Source organism: Crotalus tigris, unplaced genomic scaffold (genome assembly GCF_016545835.1).
Source record: "Crotalus tigris isolate CLP2741 ecotype Arizona unplaced genomic scaffold, ASM1654583v1 scf7180000020772.1195989, whole genome shotgun sequence".
Taxonomy (NCBI): Eukaryota; Metazoa; Chordata; class Lepidosauria; order Squamata; family Viperidae; genus Crotalus; species Crotalus tigris.
The window spans coordinates 658,964-675,977 of NW_024098171.1; the positions used below are offsets into that span (position 1 = coordinate 658,964).

Consider the following 17,014-nt stretch of genomic DNA (forward strand, 5'->3'; position numbering starts at 1 on the left):
TCCTATTCTATTCTATTCTGTTCTGTTCTGTTCTGTTCTGTTCTATTCTATCATCATTGCGGGAGGAAGCCACCCCGCTGAGAGAAAGAAGTATCTTGGGAATATTAAAAGGCAGAATATTCTATTTCCCCAAAGGATCTTAAAGGCAGAAAAGCAAGCCCAGTTTTCCTTAATAGCCCCCAGTAGAAACTCAGGAAACCACTTTTTATAAATGCAGTTTTGATAATCCCATTCAGCCCCACTCACGAGCAATTACCACCAGGCAGAAGCCCATTCAAGACCAAATATTTTAAAATCCCCTGCAGCAAAACTAACAAGCTAGAAATAGCAGAGTGATAGGATTAGAACCAGCAACCCCTCACACCCAAAAAACCCAACACAGGAAGTAAGCCATTAGCCACAGCCCCAGGGAAGCAGGATATGACCCTTGGGATATAATAGGATTAACCCACCACCCTCAGAATACCAGAAAGGCACACTCAGACTCAGGTCAAAGGTCAAGCCACAGGCTTTGACTCAGTGATGCCAATGTAACCCGCACTGCAGGGATGGTTTTTTTAAATTTTTCTTTAGCCAGATGGACATTCCTCCAAGACATTCCTACAGCGCTTCAGTTGGGATTCTCGAGAACTGTTCAATTAGGCCAGCAGCGTCCCAATGATTTGACTGTTTGGTCGAAAAACTGAGGACTAGAAACTTGCTTCGAAAAAGACACACTTGCAAAAACAGCCCGGCCACCCAGCATCACTCCAATCCAACAGTAGGTCGCTTATGAGATCCATCGATCCCGCAACAGGCAGTCCTCAACTTACAACGCTTCAGTTAGCGACCGCTTAACCTTACGACGACAGCGGGGAAAAAGCGACTTGAGGCCATTTTTCACGCTTACGACCGTGGCAGCCTCCCTGTGGTCACAGGATCCAAACTGAGATGCTCAGCGACTGACTCGTACTTATGACGGTCGCAGAGGTGCCCCCGGGGTCACGTGACGATCCCCTTTTGCGAGCTTGTGACCAGCCAACGTCAGTGGGGAAGCGGGGGTTCGCTTAGTGGCCGTGCGACTAAGTTAACAGCTGCAGTGACTCACTTAACGACAGAGGGAAGAAAAGTTGTAAAATGGGGCAAAGCTTACTTAACAGGAATTTTGCGGTCATAGATTGAAGGCTACCTGTATCCTTGTGTTTTATAGACACAATTTGTAGGGTGCAAGGTACCAATTTACATAAAAAGCAAGATAAACCGGCTCTTTGTGTGTTTTCCATTTCACTTTTTTTTTTTTTTAAAAAAAGTATTTTTTCCCTCTTCGGAGAGAAGCAAAAAAAAGCAAGCCAATTTTGCATTAAGTATGTAAATTAAAAATACGACTTGGACTAGAACAAATCAAATCAGCCCAGAGAAAGAGAGAAAGCGAGCAAGTTAAATAAATGCATATTTTTAAAGCAGCATTTTCTCCGAATAATAAGAATGAGAAAAGAGCACAAAAGCAAAGCGGGGTGACGTTCCAAGAATACAATCAATAAAAAAAGGGCTCCCTCCGTTTTTTTTTTCCTTATTAAATGAGAGATTAAAATAGGAAACCTTGGCAAACAGATAGAGGGATAAGGTGACCAACTGTCCTTCTTTAGGGGGGACGGTCCTCCTTTTGTGAGTTCTGTCCTCCCTCGAAAAGTGTCCTCCTTCATGTCCTCCTTTTCGATATTTGAAGACTACCGTAATCTGCAGGGCTTTTTTTTTTTTTCTCATAGAACGCTCAGAACGGCGTTCCGGCACCTTTTTTTGATGGTATTTTTTCAACTTTTGCATGAGCTGTGCTACTCCCTCTATTGCAGGGGTTCTCAACCTTTTTAATGCCGCGACCTCCAACCGGTCGTAAGTCGAGGACTACTCAACTGGTGCAGCACCGTTTGCAGAAGGGGACTTTTGGCGGGCTCAGCAGGGCAGAGACAGCCTGGACAATTCCTATTGGCTTTTGAAAGCCAATAGAATTAGACTCTATTCAAGAGAGTCTATTCTATTGGCTTTCAAAAGCCAATAGAATAAAAGGGAGTAGCACAGCTAAGGAAAAGGGGGGGGGGAAAAATGGCGGACTGCGTTGTTTGGCGACCCCCGTGAAATGGGCGTTCGACCCCAAATGGGGTCCCGACCCACAGGTTGAGAACCACTGTTATAGATGGATAGATCTCGTTGTGCAACGCTCCTGGCAGCTTAAAAGCGGGAAGAGACGGGCAAAAGATTCCCTTCTCGTGTTTCCTTTTTTTGGGAAAACTCGAAAGAAAGGGGGCCTCCTCTGACAGCAGTCCGCTTACCGACCGTTCAAAGTTACGACGGTCCTGAAAAAAAAAAGGGACTGAGGACGGCTTTTCTTGAAGGCAAACTTTAAGATGGGTGGACTTCAATTCCCAGAATTCCCTGGCCTGATTGGAGGATTCTGGGAGTTGAAGTCCACTCATCTTTAAGGGGTCAAGATGGAGAAACGGTGTCCTATATCGAAGCGTCTCTTTGCGTAGAAACACCAGAATGGCTTCTGCAGATTGTGTGCATGTGTTTGTGTGTGTGTGTGTGTGTGTGTGTGTATGTGTAAACAGGCAAGTTGACGGAGGCAGTGTGTCACTGTACCCTTTTGACTGAAATGTCATCTAGAGTTTCTCCATCTTGGCAACTTTAAGATGAATGACCTTCAATTCCCAGAATTCCCCCAGGTAGCAATGGCTGGCTGCAGAATTCTGGGAGTTGAAGTCCACAAGTCTTAAAAGGCCCAAGTTGGGAGACGCCCCAGTCTGGACAGAAGTAACGTTGGCATCCCCTTTGCCACATTAATTTTAATAATTGTGAACTTTGGGATTAAAAAACAGAATGGAATCTTGGAAGGAAGGAAGGAAGGAAGGAAGGAAGGAAGGAAGGAAGGAAGGAAGGAAGGAAGGAAGGGAAGGGAGGGAGGGAGGGAGGGAGGGAGGGAGGGAGGAAGGAAGGGCGGGCTACGGAGTGAGTGAGTGAATTAAAGAAGGAGGGAGGGAGGGAGGGAGGGAGGGAGGGAGGGAGGAAGGAAGGTCTATGGAGTGAGTGAGTAAAGAAGGAAGGAGGGAGGGAGGCATATGGTCCGGGCGGTTTTGGCTAGCCATAAAGCGGGAATTTTCCGACATCAACTCCAATGGGCAGTTTTTCCAAGCCCATCAAGGCTGGGTTTACGCTCGGTCGGAGCAGTTTGACTACAGCTGTTAATGAGATAATTGACAATTTCCGTCCTTAAATTTACACAAGCGGCATCTGGCATGCTTGGAACAGCGTTTGATGTTGGCTTTGATGGGATCAGTTGGCAGGGCTGATGGCTCCCTCCTCCGTGACATTCCAATCCCCTCCCCCCTCTTCCTCCTCTTCCTCCTTTTTCCTCCTCCTTTTCTTCCTCCTCTTCCTCCCCCTCCTCTTTTCCTCTTCCTCCTCCCTTCTCCTTTGTCCGCCTCCTCCTCCTCCCTCCATCCCTTCCTCTTCTTCCTCCTCCCTCCCTCTCTCCTTCTCCTCTTCCTCCTCCCTCCCTCCTTTCCTTCTCCTCCCTCCCTCTCTCCTTCTCCTCTTCCTCCTCCCTCCCTCCTTTCCTTCTCCTCCTTCCCTCTCTCCTTCTCCTCTTCCTCCTCCTCCTCCCTCCCTCCCTCCTTTCCTTCTCCTCCCTCCCTCTCTCCTTTTCCTTTTCTTCCTTCTCCTCCCTCCCTCCCTCCCTCCCTCCCTCCCTGCCTTCTCCTCCTTCCCTTTCTCCTTCTCCTCTTCCTCCTTCTTCCCTCCCTCCCCCCTCCTCCTCCTCCTCCTCCTCCACGCCTCTTCAACCTGGCCAAGCTCTGCCTGAGCCGAAATCATAACTTCGGGAAAACGTGAATCCAACCAACGGATGGAAACTCATCCAGGAGAGAAGCCCCCCGGAACGAAGCAGAAATTTCCTGACCGTGATTAACCAGTGGAACGGCTTGCCACCAGAAGTTGTGGGGTGCTCCATCACCGGAGGCTTTCAACACCAGCTGGGACAACCACTTGTCTGAAATGGCACAGGGTCTCCTACATGGGCGGGGCAGGGGGGTTGGACTGGAAGACCTCCAGGATCCCTCCCAGCTCTCTTATTCTATCGATATTTATGGAGCGGAAAGACCGGTCCAAGCCACTGGAGAGCCCAAACGTTGTGCAGTTTTTTTCTGGGGGGTGGGGGGGAGGAATTTGAGAACCTAAAACCTGGCAAGGGGGTGAGTCTGGATTATTGACCCCCCCCCTCCTGCATTTTCCATTCTTTGGGCAGTGAGAAAACCAGACAGGTTGTTTTTAAAGAGAAGGACTTCTGCGTGAGCCCACCACAGGCCCATCTTCGGACGCACGAGCACCCTTGATGGTCAAGAAGGATGAGCTTCAACCTATTGACCCCCCCAAAAAACGAGGGAGGCAGGGTGGGCACTTGGCTGTCAGAGACCCCCACCAGCTGCTCTCGATAAATCAAGGATAAAATGGAGGTCTGTTTATAGCCGCTTTATAGCAACCGGCATCCCCCAAGGTTTTGAGAAAGATGGATGGTGTAGCTCAGTGTTTCCCAAACTTGACCATTTTAAGGCATGTGGACTTCAACTCCCAGAATTCCACAGCCATTTGAAGTCCACATGCCTTAAAATGGTCAAGTTTGGGAAACACCGGTGTAGCTCCAGGCTGATGGTGGGTAACGAAGGACTGCCTGGGGGAGGCAGAAGCTGTGATGGAGAAAAGAGGATTTTTTTTGGGGGGGGGGGTGTCTGGGGGGGGAGAGGAGGGGCTGGGAGGAGAACTGAAAGGAGATTGGGTAGGGGCTCTTCTTTTTGGGAAAGAGAAGGAAGAACGACGGGATAATTCAACAGTGCTAATAATCTGGCTTGGTGGCGAATGCGTCAGGTTGGAAAACCAGGAGTCAGCGAGTTCTAGAACCGTAGTCGGAACGCAGGATTGCAGGCTGACTCTCTGCCCACTGCCAGCAGTTTGGATTCTCGCCCGGCTCAAGGTCGGCTCAGCCTTTCGTCCTTCCGAGGTCGGTAAAATGAGGACCCGGATTGTTGGGGACAAATAGGCTGACTGTGTAAACTGCTTAGAGAGGGCTGTAAAGCATCGTGAAGCGGTAGATAAGTTTAAGGGCTATTGCTATTTGTAAATTAGGCATGAAAGCCAAGGGGGTGACTTTGGGCCAATCACCAGGAGATAGTGAGTTCTAGTTCCGCCTTAGGCATGAGAGCTGCCTGAGTGACTTTGGGCCAATCGCCAGGAGATGGTGAGTTCTAGTTCAGCTTTATGAAAGGCGGCTGGGTGACTTTGGGACAATCGCCAGGAGATTGTGAGTTCTAGTTCTGCCTTAGGCATGAAAGCCGGCTGGTGACTTTGGGCCAATCATCAGGAGATGGTGAGTTCTAGTACCACCTAAGGCGGCTGGGTGATTTTGGGTCAATCGCCAGGCGAGGGTGAGTTCTAGTTCTGCCTTAGGCGTGAAACTGGCTGGGTGACTTTGGGCCAATCGCCAGGAGACGGTGAGTTCTAGTTCTGCTTTATGAAAGGCGGCTGGCTGACTTTGGGCCAATCGCCAGGAGGCGGTGAGTTCTAGTTCTGCCTTAGGCATGAAAGCTGCCTGGGCGACTTTGGGTCAATCGCCAGGAGACGGTGAGTTCTAGTTCCGCCTTAGGCATGAAAGCTGGCTGGTGACTTTGGGAAAATCACCAGGAGATGGTGAGTTCTAGTTCAGTTTTATGAAAGGCGGCTGGGTGACTTTGGGCCAATCGCCAGGAGACGGTGAGTTCTAGTTCTGCTTTATGAAAGGCGGCTGGGTGACTTTGGGCCAATCGCCAGGAGACGGTGAGTTCTAGTTCCGCCTTAGGCATGGAAGCCGGCTGGGTGACTTTGGACCAGTCCCTCTGTCTCTTTGCCCAACCCACTTCACAAGGTTGTTGCTGTAGGAAAAGAGGATGAGGAAGGAGTATCAGATACATTCACTGCCTCGAGTTATTGGCAAAAGGCAGGATGAAATAAAATAAATAATAAAATAAAGTAAATTAAAAAGGCAGGCAAAGCATGAGAGCAAGGCTTACCAAGTGACCTACAGAGACAGCGCAGGGTACCAAGAAGTCTTGAGTTCAAATCTTCCCGCGACCTCCCTAGACCTTTTTAATGAAAGGTCGTAAGTCGAGGACTACTCAACCGATCGTAAGTCGAGGGCTACTCAACTCAGCAGGCTTTTGGCGGGCTCAGCAGGGCAGAGACAGCCTGGACAATTCCTATTGGCTTTTGAAAGCCAATAGAATTAGACTCTATTCATGAGAGTCTATTCTATTGGCTTTCAAAAGCCAATAGAATAAAAGGGAGTAGCACAGCTAAGGAAAAGGGGGAAAAAATGGCGGACTGCGTTGTTTGGCGACCCCCGTGAAATGGTCGTTCGACCCCAAATGGGGTCCCGACCCACAGGTTGAGAACCGCTGCCCTAGACTAACTCTGTGGATGTGGATGTGCCTGATGGTCTCCCCAGTTTGGGCATGAACATATTGGTTAATTTCATGGTCTGGGTGGGAGAAACGCTAAGATGTCTAAAAGTGGGGCGTTTTAACGGAAGGCTGCGGGCCAAGGGGAGTGTTTTCCAGGAGAGAGAAAATGCAGTTAAGAACGCTGGCAGGAAAAATATAGGAAGATGGGCTGGAGGCATCAGGAGACATGATTTGGGGGGGGGGCTATCTGAAGAGGCAGAAAGGATGGAGGATGGCTCCAGAAGACAGAAAAAGGGGCGATGGGATTAAATTGCAAGGAAGAAATGGTCCCCCCCCCCCACAGTGTATTCTAATGGTAAAAACGATTTAAGAATGGAACAGGCCACTTTAGATCCATGGTTCTACACTTTAAAGTGGGCTTCGGTTCCCAGAATCCCCCCAGTCAATGTGCTTTAAAGTGAGTGGACTTCAGCTCCCAGAATCCCCCAGCCAGCATGCTTTAAGAGGGGCTGACATCAGCTCCTACAATTCCCCAGCCAGCATGCTTTAAGAGGGGTGGACTTCAGTTCCCAGAATCCCCCAGCCAGCATGTCTTAACAGGTGCAGATTTCAACTCCCAGAATTCCTCAGCCCGGATGCTGGTTGGGGGAATTCTGGGAGTTGACATCCACCCATCTTAAAGGGGCCAAAGGGAAAGAATTGTAAATTGAACAATTTTGTCTGGTGGAGCCAGTCGGAGATCTGGGAAGGATATTGTTTCAGCTCTGTGTTTTATAACATTGACCGAATGTCAACAGCTGGCAGGAGGCAGGCAAATGTTTCCCCAGCTGTTGACTTCCTCTGGAGTTCACCCAGATGCTCCTTTTGTCCAGCCCCTCAGTGACAGGTGTCTGTCAGGCGTGTGATAAGAGTGACAGACACAGTCCTTGTTAGATCTGAAGAGGAAGTCTTCCCTTCCCTTGAGTGGGGGGAGGTAGGCAGAGGGTAAGGGGCTGGGAATTCAGCCCCTCCAGGCCCACCTCCCAAGAATTAATTCCTTTCATTTTCCTTCCTTCCTTCCTTCCTTCCTTCCTTCCTTCCTTCCTTCCTTCCTTCCTTCCCTCCTCCCTCCCTCCATTTCTATCTCTCCTCTCTCCTTTCTTTCTTCCTTCCCTTCCTCTCTCTTCCTTCCTGTCTCTCTTCTTCCTTCCTTCCTCCCTCTCTCCCTCCCTCCCTTCCTTTCCTTCCTGTCTCTCCCTTCCTTTCTTCCTTCCTTCTTTCCCCGACCTTTCCTTTCCCTTTCCTTTTTTGTTCTTTCCTTTTTCTTCTCCTGCATTCCCTTCCTTCCTTTCTTCCTTTTTTCTTTTCCTTCCGTCTCTCCCTTCTCCTGCCTTCTTTCTTTCCTTCCTTCTTTCCTTCCTGTCTCTCTCCTCTCCCTTCCCCTCTCCCTCTCCCCTCTTCTTCCTTCCTTCCTTCCTTCCTTCCTTCCTTCCCTTCCTCTCCAGTTCCTTCCCTCCCTCCTTCTTTCCCCTCCCTTTCCTTTCCCTTCCCTTTTTTGTTCTCTTTCCTTTTTCTTCTCCCTTCCTTTCTTCCTTTTCTTTTCCTTTCCTTCCCTCTTTCCCTTTCGCCTTCCTTCTTTCCTTCCTGTCTCTCCCCCTTCCTTCCTTCCTTCCCTCCTTCCTTCCTTCCCTTCTCCCCTCTCCTTCCTTCCTTCCTTCCTTCCTTCCTTCCTTCCTTCCTTCCTTCCTTCCATTACAACTCCTTAAAGCATTATTTATTCAGTCCTTCCCTCTGTGCGGCTGACCAGGTCCCTGAATTGAGACGGCAGCTCTGCAAATTCAATGAATGAGTCAATAAATAAGGAAATCCAGCCCTCCGTCCCGTCCCCTCCCTCCCTCCCTCTCTGTCGGAGGACTCCTGCAGCCCATTCCCCAAATGGGCATCCATAATAAATCGAAGCTTAATGCGGAAGGCATGTCAGGATGATCTGCAGCCCTGATTGAATTGTCAAGACAAAGCAGCCACTCTCCAGACTGAAGGCTGAAGAGGACTAACGGGTGTGTGTGTGTGTGTGTGTGTGTGTGTGTGTGTGTGTGTGTATTGCAAGATGGTGCACTAGAGTCTGTCTTGATGACTGCAATTCAGCCACAGGCAAGAGCTTTGAGGTCTTTTTATCTCCAAATAATTTCCCCCTTATGCCAGGGGAAACAAACTTGGTTATTTTTTTCTTCCCTTAAAGAGCCCTCAGCGTTGGCTAGGTTCACACCATGGCAGAATGTAAAAATGGAAAGGGGTCTTGGAGATCATCTAGCCCAGAGGTGGGGAATTCTGGCCCCTTTATGACCTGTGGACTTCAACTCCCAGAATTCCTGAGCCAGCATGGGGAATTCTGGCCCCTTTATGACCTGTGGACTTCAACTCCCAGAATTCCTAGGCCAGCATGGGGAACTATGGCCCCTTTATGACCTTGGACATCAACTCCCAGAATTCCTGAGCTAGCATAGGGAACAGTGGCCCCTATATGACCTGTGGACTTCAATTCCCAGAATTCCTAAGCCAGCATGGGGAACGGTGGCCCCATCATGACTTGTGGACTTCAACTCCCACAATTCCTGAGCCAAAATGGGGGAACGGTGGAGGAGAAGGAGCCATAATTCCCCATGCTGACTCAAGGATTCTCACTGTCTCCCCCCTCCTAATCTAGGCCACCACCCTCTGCCTAGCGCAGGCATCGACCACCCTGGCATAACCAGGTCTGCTAAAGACCAACTCAACATAACACACTATCCTTGGTTAGATGGTGCGAGCGCAGCTTAGCTTCTTGCAAGAGCACCATCTGATCGATTTATTAACGGTTTAGAATTTTTGCCACCCCTCAAAAAACAGGCTAACTCAGTAACCAGGTTAAACAGGTTGTGTGAATGCAGTCATAAAATATACCGTACTATTTGGGAGGCTGAGCGAAAGAAACAAAACATGAAACGCCAAGGGAAGGAAAGTTTACGATTATTGTGGTTAATTGCATAATGGATATATTGAATAATACAGGTAATCCTCTACTTACAACTGTTCATTTAGTGACCAAAATTGCAGCAGCACTGAAAAAAAGGACTTATGACCATTTTTCACACTTATGACCGTTGCAACATCCCCAGGGTCAAAATTCAGACTCTTGGCAACTGACTTGTATTTATGACTGTTTGCAGCGTCCTGGAGGTGTCACGTGACCCCCTTTTTCAATCTTATGATGAGCAAATTCAATGGGGAGAAGCCCGATTCACTTAGCAACCGTGTTACTAACTTAACTGCAGCAATTCACTTAACAACGGTGGGCAGAAAGGCCGTAAAATAGGGCAATACTCAATGACAGAAATTTTGAGATCAATTGTGGTCGTAAGTCAAGGACTCTCTGTATATACAAATAATAACAAACATTAGCCACCCAGAGTCATCTTGTAGGGCAGATGGATGGCATAATGAAGGAAGGGAGGGAGGGAGGGAGGGAGGGAGAAGAGAGAAAGAAAGAAAGAAAGAAAGAAAGAAAGAAAGAAAGAAAGAAAAAAAGAAAGAAAGAAAAAAGAGGAAGGGAAGAAGGAAAGAGAAAGGAAAGGAAGGAAGGAAAGAGAAAGGGAAGGAAGGAAGGAAGGAAGGAAGGAAGGAAGGAAAGAAAGAGAAAGAAAGAAAGAAAGAAAGAAGGAAGGAAAGAAAGAGAAAGAAAAAAAAGAAAGAAAGGGAAGAAGGAAGGAAAAAACGAAAAAGGGAGGGAAGGAAGAAAGGAAAGAAAGAAAGAAAGAAAGAAAGAAAGAAAGAAAGAAAGAAAGAAAGAAAGAAAGAAAGAGAAGGGAAAAAGAAAGAAAAGAGCAGAACGGAAGCAAGGAAGGAAAGAAAGAAGGAAGGAAAAGAAAGACACAGTCTCTCCTGACACTCTGCTGAGCACAGCCACTGCAAGCCATGATGGTTTGCTTTCCCCATGGCTTATGAAACAAATCACCATCTTCAGCTTTGCACCGCCGTCGGCTAAGCCATCGGTCATGTTTTACCCACCACGAAACCTGGCTACCGAACGCTCTTATAAACCACAATCAACCCCAGTTTGGCTTCGTGGGTTCTGCCAGGCCTAACTTTGCAGGCCAAGCCTTCCGAATGCGGCTGGTATAATCCTCCTTTGCAGAATTCCCAAACTGGGCGAAATCTCAGTTTAAGTGCTGCTATTCAGAGGCTTAAGAGCTGTGGAAGGGCCGATCGGAATATCTCTGATGCCCTCAGTTGGTGAGCGTCTGCATCACAACACCGACAAATCACAACTCTGAACAATCACACCCCGTTTCTAAGCCCCTCTTCCTGCTTTTCAATCTCAGCGGGTCACTCCCAGGTCCTGCGTTGACTACATTCTTGAATTATATACAGAATTATACAGACTTCAAGGGGAGTGGACTTCAACTCCCAGAATTCCCCAGCCAGCAAGGCTGGCTGGGGAATTCTGGGAATTGAAGTCCACCCCTTAAATTGGCTGAGATGGCGTCAAACTGCTACAGAATGTATTTTTTTCCTATACAGGCAAACCTGGATTGACAACAGTCCTTTTGGGGACCGTTCAAACTTACAACATCACCGAAAAAAGCCGCTTAATGACCGTTTTCCACACTTACGACCGTTGCAGCATCCGCACGGTCACGTGATCAAAATTCAGAGGCTGGGCAACCGGTTCGTATTTACGACAGTCACAGCGTCCCCAGGCGTCACACGATCCCCTTTTTCGACTTTCTGACGAGCCAAGTCAAGGGCGTAGCCCAGTTCCCTTAACGACCGCATGACTAAGTTAACAACGGCAGTGTTTCGCTTAGCAACGGCGGTAGGAAAGGTGATAATAGGGGACAAAGCTCACTTAACCACGGTCTCACTTAGCGACAAAAGTTGGGGGCTCTGTTTGCAATCGTGAGTCTGTATTTTCCTAGCGGATCGGAAAGCGAAACAGGATTAGATCTAATTGGGGCTTACGTAACTGGCAACCAGGAGTAACATTCGCCGCTAATAATAATAATAATAATAATAATAATAATAATAATAATAATAGCAGCAGCATGACAAAGTAGCAACAATGGTGCATTGGAAGATCTGCAAAAAGTATCATTTGCCTGTAAGCAAAAACTGGTGGGATCATAAAATAGAGAAAGTCATAGAAAATGATAAAATTAAACTGCTCTGGGACTTCAGAATTCAAACAGACAAGCACCTGCAACATAACACCCCAGACTTAACAATTGTCGATAAGAAAGACAAAAAAGTCTGGATAGTGGATGTGGCAGTGCCTGGAGATAGCAGAATAGACGAGAAAGAACTGGAGAAGATAACAAAATACAAAGACCTACAAATAGAAATAGAAAGACTGTGGCAAAAGCAAGCAAGGGTGATACCAATAGTCATAGGCGTCTTGGGTGCAATCCCAAAACAACTGGAGCACCACTTGAACACATTGGCATTGACAAATTCGCTATTAGTCAATTGCAAAAGGCGGCCTTACTAGGAACTGCTTCCATCCTGCGACGAGATCTGTGATACCATCAAACATCCACATCTGCCTATCCCAGGTCCTGGGTAAGGACTCGATAGGTAGACAAAATGCCAAATCCAGTCTGAACATCTGGCTGACTGTGTGATGATCCATAATAGTAATAATAATAATAATAATAATAATAATAATAAAGTTGCAAGGGACCTTTAACATTCGCCGCTAATAATAATAATAATAATAATAATAATAATAATAATAATAATAATAATAAAGTTGGAAGGGACCTTGGAGGTCATCTAGTCCAACCCCCTGCTCATTCAGGAAACCCTAGAACAAGTTACAACAGCACTGAAAAAAAGGGACTCAGGAGTATGTTTCACACTTATGACCGTTGCAGCCTCCCCAGGGTTCTGTGATCAAAATTCGGACACTTGGCAACTGATTCGTATTTATGATGGTCGCAGTGTCCCAGGGGGTGTCACGTGATCCCCCTTTTGTGACCTTCTGACAAGCCAAGTCAACAGGGGGGAGCCGGATTCGCTTAACGACCGTGTGACTTGCTTAAGAATGGCAGGGATTCGCTTAAGAACCGTGACAAGGTCGTCAAGTGGGGCAAAAGCTCACTTAGGAAACGTCTCACTTAGCGACAAAAATTTCGGCCTCCGTTGTGATGGTGGTATGCCGAGGACGGCCTATAGGGCCTGCGCTTTTGTTTTTTAAATTATTTTATTTCCCGTTCCCCAGGCGATCGAAAAACATTTTTCACCGGACTTATTATACTGAATTAAAATTAAGGCGGGCGCGAATTCCTCTCCCGATCCGTTGTACCGAATGAGCTTGCTGCTATTCTCATTTTAGCGCCCCCCCCCTTTTCTCCCAAGCCGGGATGGTCTGTGTGCCTCGGACTACATTTCCCATCGTCCCCACCCAAGCCGAGCGGGGACGGGAGTCGTGGGCTAAGGTGTCGGAGGACGCCAGGCCGGGGGGAAAGAGGCGAACCTCCATCTCAGGATCGTTTCCTCTGCTGGTTGGGGGTAAGGGTGGTCTACCTCGCAAGGTGGTCGTCCGGGTACCTCCTCCCCCAGATCCTCGTTCCTTTAGCAGGCTGGAGGGGCTTCAATGAAACTGGGGGATGTGTACAAGAGAAGCTCTAATGCAAAGTTTGTGTGTGTTTGTGTGTGTGTGTGTGTGTGTGTGTGTGTGTATGTTTGTCGGACTGTTGGACCGGGAAAAGCCCGAGTTCGAATCTCAACTCTATCCCATAATCCCCCCAATGATTGGATGAAAAGGCAGATATTGAAAAACACTGACTTACAGTGCAATAGATTCCCCTAACTTAACAGATGCTTCTCTGGAATGCAAACCATATCTCAGTGACCATCCCAGGCCCCATCATCCACTGCCTTCATTCCAGCTCTGTTACTGGTTTGGATCAGAGAGGCCACATTACAGTGACCATGCCAGGCTCCCAGATCCCATCATCCACTGCCTTCATTCCATCTCTGTTACTGGTCGTAAATCGGAGAGGCACCATCTCAGTGTCCATCTCAGGCTCCCAGATCCCATCATCCACTACCTTCATTATAGCTCTTACTGGTCCTGAATTGATGAGGCCCCATCTCAGTGTCCATCTCAGGCTCTCAGATCCCATCATCCTCTGCCTTCATTCCAGCTGTTACTGCTTTTGAATTGAAGAGGCCACATCTCAGTGACCATGCCAGGCTCCCAGATCCCATCATCCACTGCCTTCATTCCAGCTCTTCCTGGTCCTGAATTGGAGAGGCCCCATCTCAGTGTCCATCCCAGATCCCATCATCCACTGCCTTCATTCCAGCTCTTACTGGTTCTGAATTGGAGAGGCCCCATCTCGGTGACCATCCCAGGCTCCCAAGTCCCATCATCCACTGCCTTCATTCCAGCTCTTCCTGGTCCTGAATTGGAGAGGCCCCATTTCAGTGACCATCCCAGACTCCCAGATCCCATCATCCACTGCCTTCATTCCAGCTCTGTTACTGGTTCTGAATTGGCAAGGCCACAATGGGGCCGGTCAGCTCCCATGCAAACAACCCCACTGAAAAACCTCGAAGAAATCCGGATAGTTCAACACAAATAATCCAGATTATTTCTCGAAAACCCGACCCATTTCCAAACAGACTTCACCACGTAGTAGGGGGTGTGTGTGTGCCCTTCCATCCTTCCCTTAACCTCTTAGTAAACTCTGCTTATTGAGGCCCACTTTATTCCCCTTGCTTTCCTACCACAACCCTGGTCTGGTGTGTCACACTTGCTCGCCACATATTGGAAAACCCGTTCGGGCGAATGTATCGTAATTGGCTTCCTGCATCCTTCTCTTTTTCTCCTTCTCCCTCCAATTTCTCTCTTTTCTCTCCTTCTCCCTCTCCAGTTTCTCTTCTTTTGTGCATTATTCAAAAATAATGCACACACACAAACACACAACAACAACAACAGAGGGAAAAGAAACTGGACAGGTCTTCAAAGATTCAAGGCAGGCAGTTCTCACATTTGAATTTTCCAAGAAGGAGGAAGCAGAGACAGACCCACTACTCATTGGAAGACAGGTGCACCCTTCAAACAACAACAACAACAACAACACACACACACACACACACACACACACAAAACCCTTTCCTTTTTCCCTGGGCTTCAGCCTTTGTCAGGGTTGTGATTTGGGAAGGAGGTTTAGGAAAAGACAACACAATTCGTTCTCCCTAGCCATCCAATGGACTTGTCTCACAACCCACACAATTGAGGACTCCCAAGCACGCTAACTTGGCAATCCAGCGGGCAGAAAGCGGGCGAGATTTACCTTTAAAAAATAAATAAATAAAATAAAAGCAGAAATTAAATAAAAGCAATAAATAAACCCCAAATTCCCAGGAGACAGACTCAGGAATGAACGAGGAGCCTTAAAAGGACTTCGTTTCCATCCCAAGGAGTTTAGGATTGGGGCTAAAAGGCTGAAGGAATCCCATCTCCTAGGGCTCCAATTTGACACGCACACACCTGCACACACACACACACACACACACACACGTGTGTGACACACACACACACACACACACACACACACACACACACACACACACACACACACACACACACACACACACACACGCCAGCCTTTGGCTCAGAGAGCCCCAGATTTTTCTGGGCCACTATAAGTCTGTTCAGCTGGTCGCAAAGAGGATCGAGTCTGCCTGCTTTGTGGATCACTTCCAGATCGACTTTTTTTTCCCCCTCCCAAACCGCGCTGACCTCGCTTCTCCGGGCGTCCAAAGGTTAGGGGCAGGATCCGGGGCGCGTTCTGACAAGCATCTTGACACGCATTCACCCAGGGGAAGGAGCAGAAGAAGAAAGAAAGAAAGAAAAAAAATCCGTGCAGCTGACGGCGTCGGGAAAGAGGGCTTTCAAAAGCCTGACCCTGCCCTACACGCGGGTCTTCAGGCCACCCAGAGAGCCGCCGCAGCCCCGCCTCTGCCGAATTCCCACGAGCCGCGGACCCTCCGGTCAAAAGGCCACCCGGCCGAGCCGGCTCCACCTGGCCGTCCTCCCTGAAACTTCGCCGCTTGCCCAGCTGGCGGAGAGCAGGGCGGCGAAGCCCTAAAGGCGCGTCGCCAAAGCTGCCGGGTTTTTCAGCCCGGGGGAAGGCAGGGTTGCCAACGCCGAGCCGGCAGCCCTTCGCTCGCTCGCTCGCTCGCTCACCTGTCAGGATCAGGGTGAAAATGTACACGATCCTCGTCATTCTGCTGCTTCTTCCCCCCGGCCCTTCCCTCTCGCGAAACAAATAAGGACCGGGAAAGGATCCGATCCGGAGCTCTGCGCCTCCTCCTCCTCCTCCTTCAGTGCCAGGTCGAATGGAAGCCCCCGCGGTTGCTGCGGCTGCCGTTGCTGCTGCTGCCGCTCGGGAGCCGAGCTTGGTCCTCCGGATGGGGAAGCATCGCTGCCGGCTCAGGCAGGCAGGCAGGCAGGCGAGGTGGGCTGGCGAGCGAGGGGGCTAACGAGCCTCTCGCCGCCCTGTCTGCGCTCTTCCCTTGCTTGGCTGGTGGGAGAAACTTGCTGCCAAAGTGCGCGGCGGGGGGGGGGGGGAAGAGCTGCGGCAGTCGGGGTCTCCTAGGGGTGCCCCCTCCCCGGCTTGGAAGCAGGAGCCAAAGCCGGGCTGGGGTGTTTTTTTTTCTTTTCTCCCGACTGGCAGAGACGTGCCTGCCTGCCTGCCTTCCCCCGGCCAGTCCGCGCTAAGTCTCCGCAGGCGCGCCTCCCTGCGCTCGTTCGCCTGGGCGAGGAAGGGAAGGGCTGGAGACGCGACTCTTAAAGGGACCGCCGGCCCGCGGGTGGAAGCAGCCTTCCTCCTCCTCTTCCTCCTCCTCCGCTTAGGGAGCGGCTGGTGGGTCGCCGGGACGCCTCTCGGAGGCTTCCCCCGGGCCAAGGAGAGGGCTAGGCAGATGGGGAAGGGGACTGGAGGGGGGTGGGGGGCGGCTTGACGTCTTTGGCCACCCGCCGCCCCCTTTCCGGCCACCCCACCCGAGCAGTTTCTCTCCAGGAGCCTCGCGGGCCGACCCGCAAGTGAACGATTCCCCCCCCAGCCCCAAATTTGCGCCCCCCCCCCGCGGTGGCTGCCAAACTTAGCAGGAAAGGGTCGCCCCCCCCCCGACGCGCAGAATAGATGCGGCAATCAGCCAGATTCTCTTTCTCTCCCTCTCTCCCCTCCCTCCTCCCCCTCCCTCCCTCTCTTTCTCCCTCTCCCTCTCCCTCTTTCTCTCTCTCTCCCTTCCTCCCTCCCTCCCCCTCCCTCCCTCTCCCTCCCCCTGCCTCCCTCTCTCTTTCTCCCTCCCTCCCCTCCGTCTCCTCCTCCCCCTCTCTCTCCCTCTCCTTCCCTCCCTCTCTCCCCTCCCCCTCTCTCTTTCTCTCTCTCCCTCCCTCTCTCTCTCCCCTCCCCCTCCCTCCCTCTCTCTCTCCCTCCCTCTTCCCCTCTCCCTCTTTCTCTCCCTTCCTCCCTCCCTCTGTCTCCCTCTCCCTCCCTCCCTCCCTCCCTCTCCTTCCCTCC

General features: G+C 49.9%; 1 protein-coding gene across 1 annotated transcript in view; it reads right to left on the bottom strand.

Moving 5' to 3' along the window:
* GFRA4 (GDNF family receptor alpha 4) overlaps positions 1-15,777 on the bottom strand; it is a 103,715-nt gene extending 87,938 nt beyond the window's left edge. Inside the window, exon 1 of the mRNA XM_039368368.1 lies at positions 15,676-15,777. Within this exon, the coding sequence (XP_039224302.1) occupies positions 15,676-15,715 (40 nt within the window). The 5' untranslated portion in view covers positions 15,716-15,777. The remainder of the gene's footprint in view (positions 1-15,675) is intronic.
* Between the last annotated feature and the right edge of the window lie 1,237 nt (positions 15,778-17,014).